This window comes from Girardinichthys multiradiatus, chromosome 14, assembly GCF_021462225.1.
Source record: "Girardinichthys multiradiatus isolate DD_20200921_A chromosome 14, DD_fGirMul_XY1, whole genome shotgun sequence".
Classification (NCBI taxonomy): domain Eukaryota; kingdom Metazoa; phylum Chordata; class Actinopteri; order Cyprinodontiformes; family Goodeidae; genus Girardinichthys; species Girardinichthys multiradiatus.
In genome coordinates, this window is record NC_061807.1 from 15,030,048 (window position 1) to 15,045,035 (window position 14,988).

At 40.0% G+C, this 14,988-nt stretch overlaps 2 protein-coding genes across 20 annotated transcripts in view; one reads left to right on the forward strand and one right to left on the reverse strand.

The window, feature by feature from the left end:
• Nucleotides 1–481: 481 nt before the first annotated feature.
• Nucleotides 482–12,224, reverse strand: LOC124880838 (zinc finger protein 638-like). 6 transcript variants are annotated; one of them, XM_047386209.1, is made up of 11 exons: nucleotides 12,122–12,224; nucleotides 7,447–8,725; nucleotides 7,166–7,329; nucleotides 5,587–5,648; nucleotides 5,363–5,401; nucleotides 3,888–5,238; nucleotides 3,223–3,284; nucleotides 1,664–1,702; nucleotides 1,290–1,562; nucleotides 882–1,107; nucleotides 482–730 (listed from the first exon to the last, which is right to left on the reverse strand). In XM_047386209.1, exons 2-11 carry the CDS (start codon nucleotides 8,579–8,581, stop codon nucleotides 704–706), a joined length of 3,378 nt encoding a protein of 1,125 aa, XP_047242165.1. In that variant the 5' UTR covers nucleotides 8,582–8,725; nucleotides 12,122–12,224; the 3' UTR covers nucleotides 482–703. The 6 variants fall into 6 exon arrangements, with proteins under 6 accessions (XP_047242165.1, XP_047242163.1, XP_047242159.1 ...); XM_047386207.1 differs by having other exon boundaries at nucleotides 3,888–5,208; nucleotides 7,166–8,725; XM_047386203.1 differs by having other exon boundaries at nucleotides 7,166–8,725.
• Nucleotides 12,225–14,440: 2,216 nt separating this feature from the next.
• dysf (dysferlin, limb girdle muscular dystrophy 2B (autosomal recessive)) overlaps nucleotides 14,441–14,988 on the forward strand; it is a 117,340-nt gene continuing 116,792 nt past the window's right edge. For 13 of the 14 annotated variants that reach the window (XM_047386048.1, XM_047386050.1, XM_047386056.1 and 10 more), the window contains exon 1: nucleotides 14,444–14,757. In XM_047386048.1, coding sequence (XP_047242004.1) covers nucleotides 14,670–14,757 — 88 coding nt within the window. In that variant the 5' untranslated portion in view covers nucleotides 14,444–14,669. Of the gene's footprint in view, nucleotides 14,758–14,988 lie in introns of all 14 variants that reach the window. The other variant, XR_007041440.1, reaches the window with a different exon arrangement.

The following is a 14,988-nucleotide window of genomic DNA, read 5'->3' on the forward strand; positions in this document are numbered from 1 at the left end:
GCGTTTCCTGCAGAAACAGGGTCTGAGCCTTACATTTACAAATAGCAATAGATTTCGGTAACAAAATTTCATCCAACGAATCAACTGCTTATGTGAAATTCACTACAGGTTTTCCATAAGATTTTAGAAAATGTCTCGTTTCCACCAAAGCCTTCTGATGCATATTTAACACATAAAGAATTGTATTGTAAGCACATTGCCAACATCTAGCAGTCGGTTACGCCCAAATAGTAAGTAGACTCAAGTGAGCAAACATTTTCTAGCACACACCCGTACTTACAGGATGCATATGAGCTTTGCCGAGCTGTCTGACAGTTATTCTCTCAGTATCACAAAACACCGGAGGAGGCATGGGTCGGTACTGTTCCATTGTTTCTGTTGGACCTAGAAGCTTATCAGGATTGAATCAAGGTGGAGGCCTATACCACCCTGTGCAGAGCTCCTCGTGAAAGTTTTAGTGAATAACAAGGCAAAGCCAAAATCGTTTCACAAATATAGTTTAATCAACCCTTTGTTATGAAACACTCAAAAACAACTGTATATTTTCCCTCAACACCAACCATAGATCTGGCAGCACTGTTCTTCCTCCACTAAAGAGTGGGCTTCGTTTCCAGCGCCTTTGCATGCTCCAGTTTGGTCACGCTGGAGGTTGGTAAAGAGGATGTTGAGTTCATCCTGTCAGGTTCAGCTTTTAAAGCAGCAGTCAGGGTTTTAAAAACGTTTGGAAAGACTGAGAAAAACAAAGAAACAGCAAGTCACAATTTTTGTCTTCACAAAGTCCACTGAAGTTAAGGCAACTGTGAGAAAAACAATATATTTTAATTGCTTGGCTTTTGCTAATATCTGTTTATCACACCTGATGTTTATAATAGATTTTTCACCAGTCTCTCTGCGCTGCTTATTTTTTCACTTCGAGGAACTGAACTCTCTGTGGACAATCGCCTCTCTTGTTTAGGTCTTGGCGACGTCTTTCTTTCACAGCTCCTCCTCGGTGAGAACCATTTCTCATCTCTCCTCCTGGAGGAGGACTGTCTCTCATGGCTCCTTGAATGTGAGCAACAGAGAGTGGAGGACGGCTTGTCGTACTGTGGAGACCCAGATCGAGACCTAACAGAGAAACAAAATATGACTATGTGGATTTATTTGTGGTTACAAAAGAAGAAAAATAAATATTTCACAGCAGTTATTTAAAAGATATGGTGATACGTTGATCACTAACACTAACCCCTTCTTAGACATTAAAATCTGCACTTTGATGGAATCCCAATAATTTCTTTCTGATTACAAACCTCTGAGTGCGTCTACAGTCGAAAGGTGATCTGGACCGGCTGGTGCTTCTCTCTCTTCTGTCCTTGGAGCCACTGTGGTAGTGGGAGTTGGAACGTGATCTGCTTCTGGACCACTGGCCATTTGGACAACAATGCGAGGCCGGGCTGTATGAACGAGATCGAGAGTGGGACCTGGTCCTGGATCTGCTCCTTCGACCCTCTGAGCCATAATAGCGGTGGGGGCTGTGTGATGGCCAGTGGAACGGTGATGTCGACGGGGTTTTAATCTCAGCACTAAAATAAGAATCAAAAGAAAACCAGAACCAGATATCTAAAGAATTTCAAGGCATAAGAGGACAATTCTTCACTTTTTGTGTTAAGTAGGGGACTCTTACCTAAGTAATGGTAGAACATCCCCATCCCACTTTGGATATCTGTGCAACAAGGAAAAAAAAAAACATTATTATGTAGATCCCAAACTGAAACAGAAATTCATCTTCACTCCTAATAATGTAGGTTTAACCCACGACTCACTTCAGACAGTTAAACTGCTTGAGCTTAGTATAAAAACATGTAACCAGAAGTTGACACACGCACAGTAGAAAAAAGACAACCATTTATTTCTTACTTTCTGACAATGGAAGAAATAAATTATCATTTTCTCTTTGCATATTTGGTAAATGACAGAGATACAGAAAAAGAGATGGAGAGCGAGATTGTGACAGTCACACAACATGATGCTCACACTCTCCACAACAGACTTATAGAAGATATGCAGCATCTTGCTGCAAACACCAAAGGACCTAAGCTTCCTCAAGAAGTACAGTCTGCTCTGTCCCTTCTTGTAGACAACTTCACAGTTGCATCTCCACTCCAGTCTGTTGTCCAGGTGAACACCGAGGTATTTATACTCCTCCACCACCTCCACCTCTTCTCCCATGATGGAAATCGTATTTGACCTATTTCTGTTCCCCTAAAAATCTACAATCATTGCTTTTAGAGTTATGGCTTCTTCCTTGCTGATGGACCTTTCAGCCCAACTCTGTGCACAATTGTGTCATTGTGCATAAGGACCCTCTATTGCTTATATCAGTGCGTTTTAATGTGTTTTGGGTTAATTTTGAAGTGTTTATTCCATGTTAAGTTCAAGAATGCTGCTGTTGGAGCCCAGACAAAGAAATGTCTCTGTCACCATCTGGGACAAAATTTTCTATTCTGTTCTGTTCTATTCCACCTTTGACTTAAACGCTTCACACCAATACTAGTTTACATCCACAGCTCTCTTCCTGAGGCCGAGGCTGGTTTCTGGTGATTTTTCCATGACGTCACACAAGGCAGCAGTGTGTTTGATGTGTGTTTTTGTTTAGCTCAAATTTGGAGAATTAGGGAGTACAAATTAAATAAACTATGATTATCCTTTATGACACTTTTACAATAACTCAAAAATAACTTTAACATAACATGAGTAGCATCCTCCTTGCAGTTCATTCTCTTTTGTTGTTCATGTTTGGTTATTGTTACATAAACTTCTCTTTTTGTGACATTACTTGCTTTTTTGTATCATTGCTGGTTTTCTTTTCTTTGTGCCTTTCTATTGCTGTGTATGTGGGCTTGTTGGTTCAGACTAGCAGTGTTTTTTTTTTTTTTTACAGTTTTTGCCATAAATGCTTAATTGCAGATCTTTAATCAAAAAAAAAAAAAAGATGTGAATGAACCCATCAGAAGCATCATTCCCAAATCGTTTGAAGGCATAGTAATCTGAAGGTATACTTCTGAATTACATAAAGTAAAAGAAGAATCTTTCATCATTTCAGTATTTAGCAAATATAAACAATTCTTGTAATCTTAAATGACCAAAGCAGCTTATTTTTGTTTGATTTAATATTAAACAGTGAAACAAAAAGGCCACTAAAATCACAGATATTCAAAAGGTAGAGTTCAGGAGAAGACTTACTGTGTCCGGAGGATTCTGCAGCTCTCAAGGTGAAAGCTGGTGTTCTGGTGAGACAGCCAATCCTGGGAGCCAAAAATAACTGCAGATTTAGCGTTTTCATACATTTCATCATTTTCAATCAAATTCAGGTACCTGACGTTTTAATGCTTTAGATCTGGTGCCTTGCAAAAGTATTCCCACCCATTTACATTCCATTCCAGCCACAAACTTTTATGAAGTTTAATGGGATTTTAATTGACTGACAAACACAAAGGGAAGCAAGATATTAAATTAGAAGAAACATTGTGCATTTTAAATGTTTTTTATTTATTTTTTGCTAATCAAAAACTGAAACAATGTTGCATTTAACCCCTTTTACTTTGACTGGCAGAGAAGCAAAGACTCGCATTGGTACTGGAGCAAAGGGTGGTTCTGGAAGTACTGACTCATGCAGACTGAATTAATACGTACTCCACACTTTTCAGATTTTGTTTTTGTAAAAAATACCCAAAAAATATGCAGCATTTTCTTCACATCTTCTACTTGGACTTGGTCTATCACTCAAAATTCAGCTGGTATGAATTACATAGTAATAGTGGGATAAATTAAAGGCAACTGTTGAGAAATTGGAAGAAATTTAACTTTAAGGCTTGTGTAAGATAAGATGAAGCAAACAGTTCACTCACCTGCATGTGAGAACATTCCTTGTTACAGATGGAGCAGGTGTGTGGAAAGGTTCTCGGTGTGGCTGCTGCATAGTCTTTAATCATTTCCAGTGTTGGCAGATGATTGGAAACTGAGCCCTTGACAGCGGGTGGTTTGGTTGGAGTTAGTTTGCCAGAAGAAATGTCACATGGTGGAGCTTTCCCAGTCTTGGATTCTACTTTAGTCTCATGCTTCAGAGTCCTCTGCTTCAACCTTTGTCTCTTGGGTTTTTGGTCCATCTGCAGCTTTGACGTTTTCACAGCAGCTGCTGCTCTTTTTCCTAGACATTTATGCTTTGTACTGTTCAGGTTTGGACCACTTGGACAACCCCCCGTGAGGTGGGCGCTGGATTTTCTAATTTTTGGTTTTGACATCTGACCAGACTGAGATTGTTTCAAAGGAAAATTTTTGGATCCTGGAGACTTGAGAGGTTTTGTGACTTTCCATTTTGGTTTGTCCTGCGGTCTTTTATTAGGGCCACTACCTAGTTTAATACTGGGGCGATTCTTTGAGTCCAAACCAAAGGTTCTGACGTGTTTCTTACATTTTTGCAGCGGTGCCTTTTTGCAACCACTGGGGTTTGAATTATCCAGCGGTAATGTATCTCCACATGGCTCACTGCTATCTGTACTGGTCTTCTTTATCTCATCACCAACAATAGTATACTTTGCACAATGTCCATAATCAACCACCTTAACTGGTTTCAGAAGACTTTGGGACATTTTATCAAAACTCATCTCTGTACCATCAGGACTAAAGGTCATGCTTGGGTTGGGTTGGGGTTCAATGAGGTTTTCTGCAGCTGTGGCTCTTTTCTTCTTCTGAAGGAAAATCTGACGCAAAACCAGATGTAGATTTTCAGGAGTGATCTGATCCTCAGGATAAGAGTCAAGTTCTTTTATGTCCTCTTTGTCAAGTCCAAACATCTTTAGGATCTCAGCAGCTGATTCTGGAGTATATTTGCCATGATTGGACTCCAGAGGACAAACAGACGGGTCAGTTTGTCTAAAGCTGTGAGGAGAATTGGATCGTTTTTCTCCTTCATCCTTAGAGACACAGTCGGGTCGGGAGCTGGAACAGGACCTGCTTCCAGAGCTGAGCGTTTTTTTCTTCAACCCTCTACTAGACCCTGGGATGTGTGAGGGGGAACGTGATCTCCGACTATGGTGACGCCACAGGTAGCTGGAGCGAGAACTGTTGCCGGACTCATCACTTTGACCCTCCAAGCCCTGGCAGCGACTGGCACCGTTTGAGCGGGACCAGCTTTCAGGCTTACTGCTTCGCAGACGATGCAGCGAACTCCTAGAAGTTGCAAACAATGTTTTTTCTTTTCTTCTTTCAGCAATGAAAACAAATAAGGAACAAGAAAAGTAACAGAATTTGAAAAAACATTCAGAGATCAGATCAGTAATAACTTTCATCTGCTGCTGTTTGCTTTTGTCTTGCAGAATTTTACCCGGGGAACGGTTTTACTTCCCGAATCCACTTAGGATACCTGTGGGACCAAAAATATTTATTAACACCATAAAAACTGTATTGATTATATATTATGCAATAAGAACGAAGGAGGAAGGATTGTGAAACCTTTTGTCCAGTAATTTCTAACTAGGAGTGGGCTACCTATAAGGAAACCCATAAAATATGAGGAATTCAGAAACAAATCTCTAAAAGAAGACCAACTTTCTCTGAAGAAGTCTGGAGTTCTCACAGTGGTTCCTGGTACTCTGGTGGTAGAGCCAATCCTTGTAGAGAGAAAACAACAAAACATTTCAAATGATTTTCTTCCTACAGAAAGACAACTAGTTCAGGTCATTTCCCCACTTCGCCAGTTTGTACTTCTTTTGGACCAGATTCTATCAGATACGAGAAGGAGCCATCTCCTAATGGAGGTTTTGTATTAATTCGTACGCCCCTCAGGAAAGTTTTACCTGCTTTGACAACCGAGGAATTTAAGCACCTAGTAGTGAATGATAGAGGTAACATAAAAAAATAATTTGTCAAAATGACATCTGAAGAATAAATTCAGCTTATCTAGAGAACTGTCTTATCGCAACATCTAAAGACCCAAGGGTTTATATATTTGTAAAACATGTATTCATCATAAGTCACAGTAATGACACATCCAGTAAAATTTTATGACCTTTGAGCTAGACATAAACAGAACTGAATTCTCTTATTAGTAATCACACCAATTAATTGTAATGATTAATTAGGTTAAAATGAAAAAATAAACATTAAAGCTGCAAGCCCACACTCATTGGCCCTGCTTCGGCCGATGAGGCGCAGGTTGTGAGGAACACCTGTGTTCACTGCTCGCAATACCTGCATGTAGCCACTAGGAGGCAACGTTTGGGATTCTAGAAAATCACAGTCACAGTCAGTTTGGGTCAAAAATAATAAATTTGGATGATATTGGAAGTTGCTTCTGGGAGTTAAACCCACTTCCTGTTCATAAAGGACTGCAGGGAACTACAACCCAAAATAGACGATTTTAAGATTTTGATTATTTTACTTAGTTTTGTTCTCTCTTACAGAAAACGATTTAAAACCGAAACGAGAAGCGTTGGGAATTTTTCCCTCCACCTAATCTTCCTGCAGAATCTTTTTACTATGTTAAAGACACCAAAAAGAGAAATTAGAAACATTACAGCTTCAACAGGTCTAGTTCATCCCCGTTTGTGCTCAAGCCTAAACATTTTACTATTTAACAATCACATAAATAGAACTTGCATGTTCAATATACTAGAGTTTCTAGTAAGTAGAAAAAAATTAACTGGAAACATGTTGGTATGAAATGCACGGCCAAAGTAAACTTTCCAAAAGTAAATTATATCTGGGATTCAACCATTTTTTTAAATAAAATAATAAATAAAAGCAAACAGTAGACTCTGCATTTGACCCATTTAACTGTCAAATGCAACAATTTTAGAACAGGACATTTAAATGATACCAAAAGCTGGTAAAAAAAAAGTGATCAAGATCAATAAAAAAACAAACGGCCTCAAAATTCAAGTTATAGAAGTCAACAAGCTTCTGATAATCAGTATTACAAATGTTGTCTTTTTCTGTTAAGGCTTAATCAGGCCAAAGTACACGGGTGTCACAGTTACTTTTAACTAGGAGACACTAACTTTTACATATAATCGGCTTATTTAACTTTTCACAATAATCAAATATTTCTAATGACCATTTGTTGTGGTAAATTTGACCTGTTAAAAATAAAATAAGTAAATAAAAGTCCAAAATACTATTAGCTTACATCAATGCAGGAAAATATCTGGTCACAGAGAGAACACATATGGGGAAATGTTCTCGGTGTGGCTCCTTCGAAGTCTTCAATCATGGCCAGCGTTGGCAGACGTTTGGGAACCGACGTCAGGACCTCAGGCGGTTTGCTGGACGATGCTTTAGCAGAAGAACTTTGAAGTTTCAAAGCTTCCCGAGTCTTCGTCACTGGCTTATTCTGTCGATGCTTGCGAAGCTTCACTTGAGTTTTCTGTCTAACATAATTCTGCTTAATCTGCTGCTTTGACCTCTGCTTATCAACTACAGTCCGTTTTCTTTGAGTTTTACCAGATTCACTGTTTGAACTTTTAAGATATGAACAACTGTAAAGAACACCAGAGACCCGGGAGCAGGATGGTTGGGTTTCTGACATCAGCAGGTGACCTGACTCTGGTTCTTTCAAAGGACAGGATTTGGAGACTTTAGGTCTGAGAAGTTTTGTGTCCTCCTCTCTGGGCTTTACCTGCAGTCGTTCAGATGGGTCACTATCAGGTTTAATTACAGATGTCCTCTTCGAGTCCAAAGCACTTGTGCTTTCCTTATTCAGTGGTGACCTATCTACCATCTGATTACTGTCATCACTACTGGTCTTTACAACTTCAGAATGTCCAAAGTCAATAACTTTACTTGGCTTCAGAATACTCCGTGGTTGAGAATGGGGTTTAGAAGACTTTCCTGCAGCTGCAGCTCTTTGCTCCTTCTGAATATAAATGTGCTGCAAGATGCGAGAGAGATTTCCAGGAGTGATCCGATTCAAAGAGTAAGAGTCAAGTTTCTTCAAGTCGCCTTCATCAAGGCCAAACCTCTGAAGGATCTCAGCTGCTGTTTCTGTAGGGTGTTGCAGTTGATTAGACTCAGTCGAAAAAACCGATCTGTTAGAAACAGGATTTTCATTATCACCTAATCCCAGAATGGACTCTGAATTCTCTACCTGTTCACCCGACAAAACTCTCTGACCAACATTAAAACCAGATGGAGAAAATAAAGAAGAAAATTCTGATGCATCATTCTTTGTAGCTTGTTTGTACATGGCCAACCAGTCTAAGGAGGTAGGGTCGATTCCAGCACTGTGTGTGTGTCTTTGAGATGTTGCCAACATGGAAGAGGAGGAAGGAAATTCACTTCTTTGACCGATGCTAAAATTAGCCATCTGGACCATAGGTTCATGCACACTTTTCACAGTCCAAGCAACTGAGTCCACTGTATTATTATCTGATTTGACTTTGTTTTGACCTGGCATGTAGTTGGCAAGAGCTGCAGATGAAGATCCAGAAGATACAGGTCCAAGATTAGAAAATCCCTTGGGAAGGTATGTCGCCGGTGGTCCATTATGGATCTGGGTGGATTGTTGATTTCCTGAAGGGCCAGGGTTAAACAGGGGATGAGACATGGTGCAAGCACACTCCTGAGGTTCCCCGTGGTACCAACGGATCTCGTGGAAAATGTAAGTGATTATCTGGCAGGTCTCCGTGTCCAATCAGATCAGTCTGGACGGCAACACATTCAGCCGGTCAACAACATGTGTGGTTTTACACTAAAAATAGAGAACAAAAAATGCACAAGCATTAAAATGAGAGACAAACGCAGTCTGATCTAGTGACAGGGAAAAATCTGAGAGGAAACTGACTGATTTCTTTCATTTCATGAAAAAAGCTGAGGCGATTGGACTTAAAACACATGAAAACCGTACTTTCAAAAATCAACTACAGTAAGAATAGTAAAAGCAGGTTGTGAAAGACATTCAGGGTGATTTTAGACCACCTCAAAACAAAAGTTTATTTAAATCTGAGTTCAATTTTGTTATAAAAGACAACAATTGCTTAATCACTATGTCTTTTTCAGTCTTCATGAGCTTTAACGTCTCTTAAATAAATATCAAGTGTGAACATCGAGGGCAGTGAAAGTCAACAGGACAACTAAATTAATGGCACACATAATTTATATGTATGGCAGTTGAAATAAAGTCTTTGCAGGCTTTGTGATTGTGATATTCCAAATATTGGTATTGTAGGACACCTGAAATGTAATATATTGTGCAGCTTTCTAATGGGAATGATGAATCAAAGAAACTGGTACACTGGTGCAGAGAAGACAACCTGGTGCTCCTTGTGGACTTCTGTAGATACTGACTTGAGCATAGACTTCTCAGCATTTATAAAAACAAACAAATATTTTGGCCTTGAGGGGAGGTGCACGTTCTGCTGCAAACTGAACTCAGCATCTCTACAAAGCTTGTCAACAGAGGGAAGCATGAAGTGCTCTAAAAAGGTCCTGGTAGACGGTTGCACTCACTGTGGATTTTATAAAACACAGTGGACCAACCCTTCCCTCATACTCTGAAACCTCGATTTCCAAATGAAATTCAAAATTAACTTTCTTCTGAAAAGGCAACTTTGGACCACAAGTAACCAGTCAGTCCTTTTCCTTCTTAGCTCAGGTAAGAAACTTCTGACTTTGTCTCTTGTTCAGGACCTAACACAAGGAAAGTGAGAGTTGTAGCCCATGTCCTGGATGTATCTATTTCAGAATCAGAATCAGCTTTATTGCCAAGTTCATGCATACAAACAAGGAATTTGACTCCGGTACACTTTGCTCTTTTGTTCTGTTTTTGCATTACAGAATATACATATTTACAATTTATAATGTACACATATCTAATAGAAAAGGTGCATTTTCAACATCTGTATGCTGTTGTTTTGTACTCTATTAAATGTTCAACAGAGAAACAGCCTGGGGGAAGAAACTGTCTCTGTGTCGGCTGGTTTTAGTGAACAGTGCTCTGTAGCGGCGGCCTGAAGGTAAAGCTCTAAACAGTTTATGTGCAGGGTGTGTGGGGTCTGCAGATATTTTAGCAGCTCTTTTCCTGACCCTAGACCTGTATAAGTCCTGGATGGAGGGAAGGTCAGCCCTGATTATTCTCTCTGCAGTCCTGATTATTCGTTGCAGTCTGGACCTGTCCTGTTTGGTGGATGAACCAAACCACACTGAGATGGATGAAGACAGGACAGACTGAATGATGGCAGTGTAGAAGATGACCAGCAGCTCCTGTGGAAGGTTGAACTTCTTGAGTGGCCTCAGGAAGTACAGTCTCTGCTGGGCCTTCTTTTGAACAGTGTCTATGTGTGAAGACCATCTCAGGTCCTCAGAGATGGTGGTTCCTAAGAACCTGAAATGGTCCACGGCTGATACAGTGTTGTTGAAGATGATGAGGGGGGTGTATGGGGGTGGTGTTCTCCGAAGGTCCACCACCATTTCCACAGTCTTGAGCTGTGTGAGCTTCTGGTGGAGGATGTCTGGTATGATGGTGTTGAAGGCCGAGCTGAAGTCTACAAACAGGATCCTGGCGTACGTCCCTGGGTGGTCGAGGTGTTGCAGGATGAAGTGTAGACCTAAGTTAACAGCATCATCTGCTGACCTGTTTGCTCAGTAAGCAAATTGCAGGGGGTCCAGCAGGGGGCCTGTGATGTCTTTCAGGTGCTTCAACACCAGCCACTCAAAGGATTTCATGACCACAGACGTCAGGGCTACAGGCCTGTAGTCATTTAATCCTAGGATGGTGGGTTTCTTGGGAACCGGGATGATGGTGGATTGTTTGAGGCAGGAGGGGACCTCACATTTCTCCAATGACTTGTTGAAGATCCTTGTGAAGATCGGAGCGAGTTGATTTGCATAGGCTTTCAGGCATGATGGGGAGACATTATCAGGTCCTCCAGCTTTCTTTGTTTTCATGCGCTGAAAGAGCCTGTTTACATCTTCCTCAGAGATCTTTAGTGCAGGCAGAGGATCTGAAGGTAGGGGGTTGGTTGTTTTACGGGTCAAATTTGTTCCTGAATGGGATGTGGAGGAGATGATTTGAGGTGTGAATGGCTTCTTGTCATGTCTGCAGTAGAAGCCATTCAGACGGTTGGCCAGGAGACGACTCTGTTCAGGATGGGAGGGGGGGGCTCCTATAGGCAGTCAGGTTTCTCAGACCGGTCCATACAGCTGAAGCATCACCAGTAGAAAGGCTGTTCTTGAAACACTGACTCCAGCTGCTCCCCATGCCTGGTGAATCTGACAAACTCATGCATGGACTTCGCTGGTACATATTTTTCTGCCACACTTTTTCCTTCCACTCAACTTTCCATTAATATACTTGGATACAACACTCTGCGAAAAGACAGCTTCACTAGCAATGGCCTCTAGTGGCAATGAATGTGTAAGCCATAACATAGATGTACCCTAACATTTCTGTATTTTAAAAATCCCCTTTTATTAGTTTTAAGTTATATTCAGATTTTCTGTAAAATTGAATTAAGAATTTGTATTTGCTGTAAGCTAAAAAATTAAATTAGCAGAAATAAACATAGGAAATATAGCGCTGATTGTGTCATTAATGAGTTTCACTTTTTTAAATTACTAAAATAAATTTAATTTAGCAATTTATTGCGATACAGCTGGTTCACTATATTATTTTTTTTATTTTTATGAAACACACAAATTAACGCATGAAAACGAACTACCAGCTTAGCCAATAAAGTACAGCTCATGTGAAGATAACAGTGAATCGGCCTCTTTTCTGTTTGCAACAAAACCAATTTACTGTTCATAATAAACTAGATGTGTTACTTTATACCACAACAATGCTATTAAATAGTCTGCTCAATTTATACCCGCTTCGGGTATTGATTATCACATTCTCTCGTATTTAGGTTTTGTGAAAAAATGCAAGGTTTCGTACATCAAAAGCACGGTTTTCGAAATAAACAAACACATACTTCAAAATTATTTACTAATAAGTTTTATTTTCAGTGTAGCTACCTCCACTGATGTCAGCTAACAAGCTACCGCTGGTCTTCGGTGGTTTAGCCGTTCATCGCGTATCGGTAAAATGTATATACATTAGCAGAAAATATTTGCAAAATAAACGTTATTTTATCGTCCATGTTACCTTTTCGCAGGCTCTGCCCCTCTGCGTTGTTTCCCTGCATGGCTGAGGCCTGGCAGCGGTTCTTCTTCTTCTCATCTGGAAGTCCGCTCTGCCCATTTCAAACTACCGCCACCTGGTGACGAGGAGGACAGCTGCAGCTGCTGAGAGCAGAGTTGATAAACATGTTCTTAGCTTTCAATATTATTCTCGTCCTCTTTTAGAAAAATAACTTTAATTTTCTTCTTACTATTCTTATGTCATAACAATGTAACAACTGATTAGCTCTCAATTTTCTTTGATTTATCAATAGATAATGTGTGTGTTTTGATGGGTGGGGGCATGCTGGCTGACCTTTGATGACCTTTTTTAAACAGGTACTTTTTAAAAGGACAGCTGCACAAGCAAATATTTTTGCAGCCAAAACCAGCACTAATGTAGCACAAATGTTTAACACAATTTTTGTTCAGTTTGAAGAAAGTGGGGAGGCCAACTTCAACGTCTTTATTTCACAGGACAAACAAATTCAATGTTGAACAGAAGCATGTTTGTTTTGTTATTGACTTGTTGTTTTTGTCATTCATCATACAAACAAAAATAGATGTAAGTATCTGAATGGATCTGGTTTGAACTACCTCATCATTGTAATTAATATCAACAAGATAAATATGCAGACGTCATCAGTTAAGAGGAATAGTTGCTGCAGTTTTATGTAGAGCTCTGCAAACTAACAATAGGCTACATATCTCATTAATCCAACTTTCTTAAACATTATTCAGAGGTTTGCTGGCTGTTAGGTGGAGTTAGAAAACATATTCATTTTGATATATTTTGATTAATTAATTTTGACCATGTAAAGGAGTTACACTTGTGTCACATACTTGAGATTGATATATACATGCATCAAACTAATGAAAATATGACCCCTTAGTTCTCAAAGTGTGATTCTACCCTTGAAGCAGTGGCATTATGGAGCTGCAACACAAATGTGGTAAGAGGTGGGGTCACCATCCTGATCTTTATCTACCACTCTAATGTTAGCAAGCTTACCTCAAGGGCACACACACTGTCTAAATGCCTGCAGCCAACTGGGTCGGAATATAAATAGAAGGGTAACAGAAATCCCCTCCTGCCCTATTTCCAGCTGCACCGACTCACAAACGGCAACATTTGTCTGCATAATTTGTTTTTCTATAATGTTCTTTGTTAGTTGTCAAAACATGCAGTGTAACATCACCGTGAGAGGTTTTACAACTTGTAAGGTCAAAAGTTCAGTCTGTGAAATTACCTAACTGTATTTTTCTAATGATTATGGATCCAAAGCATGAGATTAGGCTTATCTCAGTCATGTGGCACAAAATGTTGGGCTTTAACCCTAGGTAGAATTAACATTCACATAGTTGCACAATGACTTCTAGACTGTAACGTTAGATTTCTTTTCAACGACTATATTAATGATTGTTATTTTGGTCTTTCGATATAAGTACTCACAGTTCCTGGAGTTTGTATTTTTTCCTCAACTGCTTAGTTTAGAAGTAGTTCATTGTGTATTCCTTTAGTGTAATTCCCCAGCTTTCCTTGTCAGCTACACCCTGTAACTTGCTTCTTGTTGAGTAAAGACTGTCCTAGCTTACCTCTCAGTTTAGTCAACTCTTTGCTAAATCCACCTGTTTTACTGTCTGCCAAGTTCCATTACTTCTATTTCTTACCATTTTGGCTGTTTACTCCTTGCCTGCAAGTTGGCCTGTTCTTTTCCTAGGATGTAACTTTCAACCTTCAGAAAATAAAACACAGTTTGTGTATTAATTTAATAATAAGGGATATTTGAGCAGTCTTACAGATTTTTAAATACATAGAATCAAACACAAGGCCTGACTCTTTGAGTCCCTGGCCTCATGCAAAGCCCCCAATATCAACCCTGTCAAGTGCTAGTAAAGACATCATCTGCATGGAAACCTTCAGTCACTTTTTGGACTGTCATGTGTTTTGGGAACTGTCTGATTACACGTCACTCACCTCTTGATGCCACTTCTCATACAATTAGCCCAGTGTGTATTAAATTATTTATATGGTCATAGGTACTGTGCATGTCTACCAAATTAGGTCCAAATTGAGCCTCCGATTGAATTACTGTATCATGTTGTTTATTTATATTAACTCTGTTTTGAGTTGGGCTGGCAGAGAAGTCAGTAGATAAATGACTGCATGTCATTCGGGGCATTTTTGACTGGAAAATAAAGACCATTGGGAGTGTCTGTGGCCCTTTAAGCCAGCTGTGATTGAGGGGACAGAGTGTATGCATGCATGAGTCAGCTTCTGCACTATGGCTCAGCTATGCAAGTGCTAGAGGTTGGGGGGCTGAGGCAGCTGACCGCCGCAGCTCCACCAGCCGCTCTTCAAGTCCTTATTCAATCTCTCTCCCTCTTCTTCCCATTTCCTTCTTTATCTCTACCGGGGTCTTCCCTGATTTCCTAGATACGTCTTTGGAATATATGTTGCCTTTGTATGGACTACAGCGTGTGCGTTTGTGTTGATGGAATCTGAAAGATCTGTGCTTGTGTGTGTTTGAGCAATGTTGCGTGTTTTTATTCTGTGTGCGGAGCGTCTACAAACGCCGGACGAGGACATCAGTGATGCCTACTGCAGCGTCACCTATGAAGGTATGGAAGGTGTGCATGTGTTTGTCCGAGTTACACAAAAGAGTGAAAGTAAAGAAAGATCATGGAACAAAAAGCAAAATATCTTTTCTTGCATGGAACTGGAGCTTTTACTGTTAAAGTTGTCATCAAACTCTAAAACATCTGCAAGGTTATTAAATGAACCCCTCTGATATTAGTGTTTCATAGGGTGGGGCAGATAGAAAGAGAGGTGGACAGAAAGAAATAGATGTT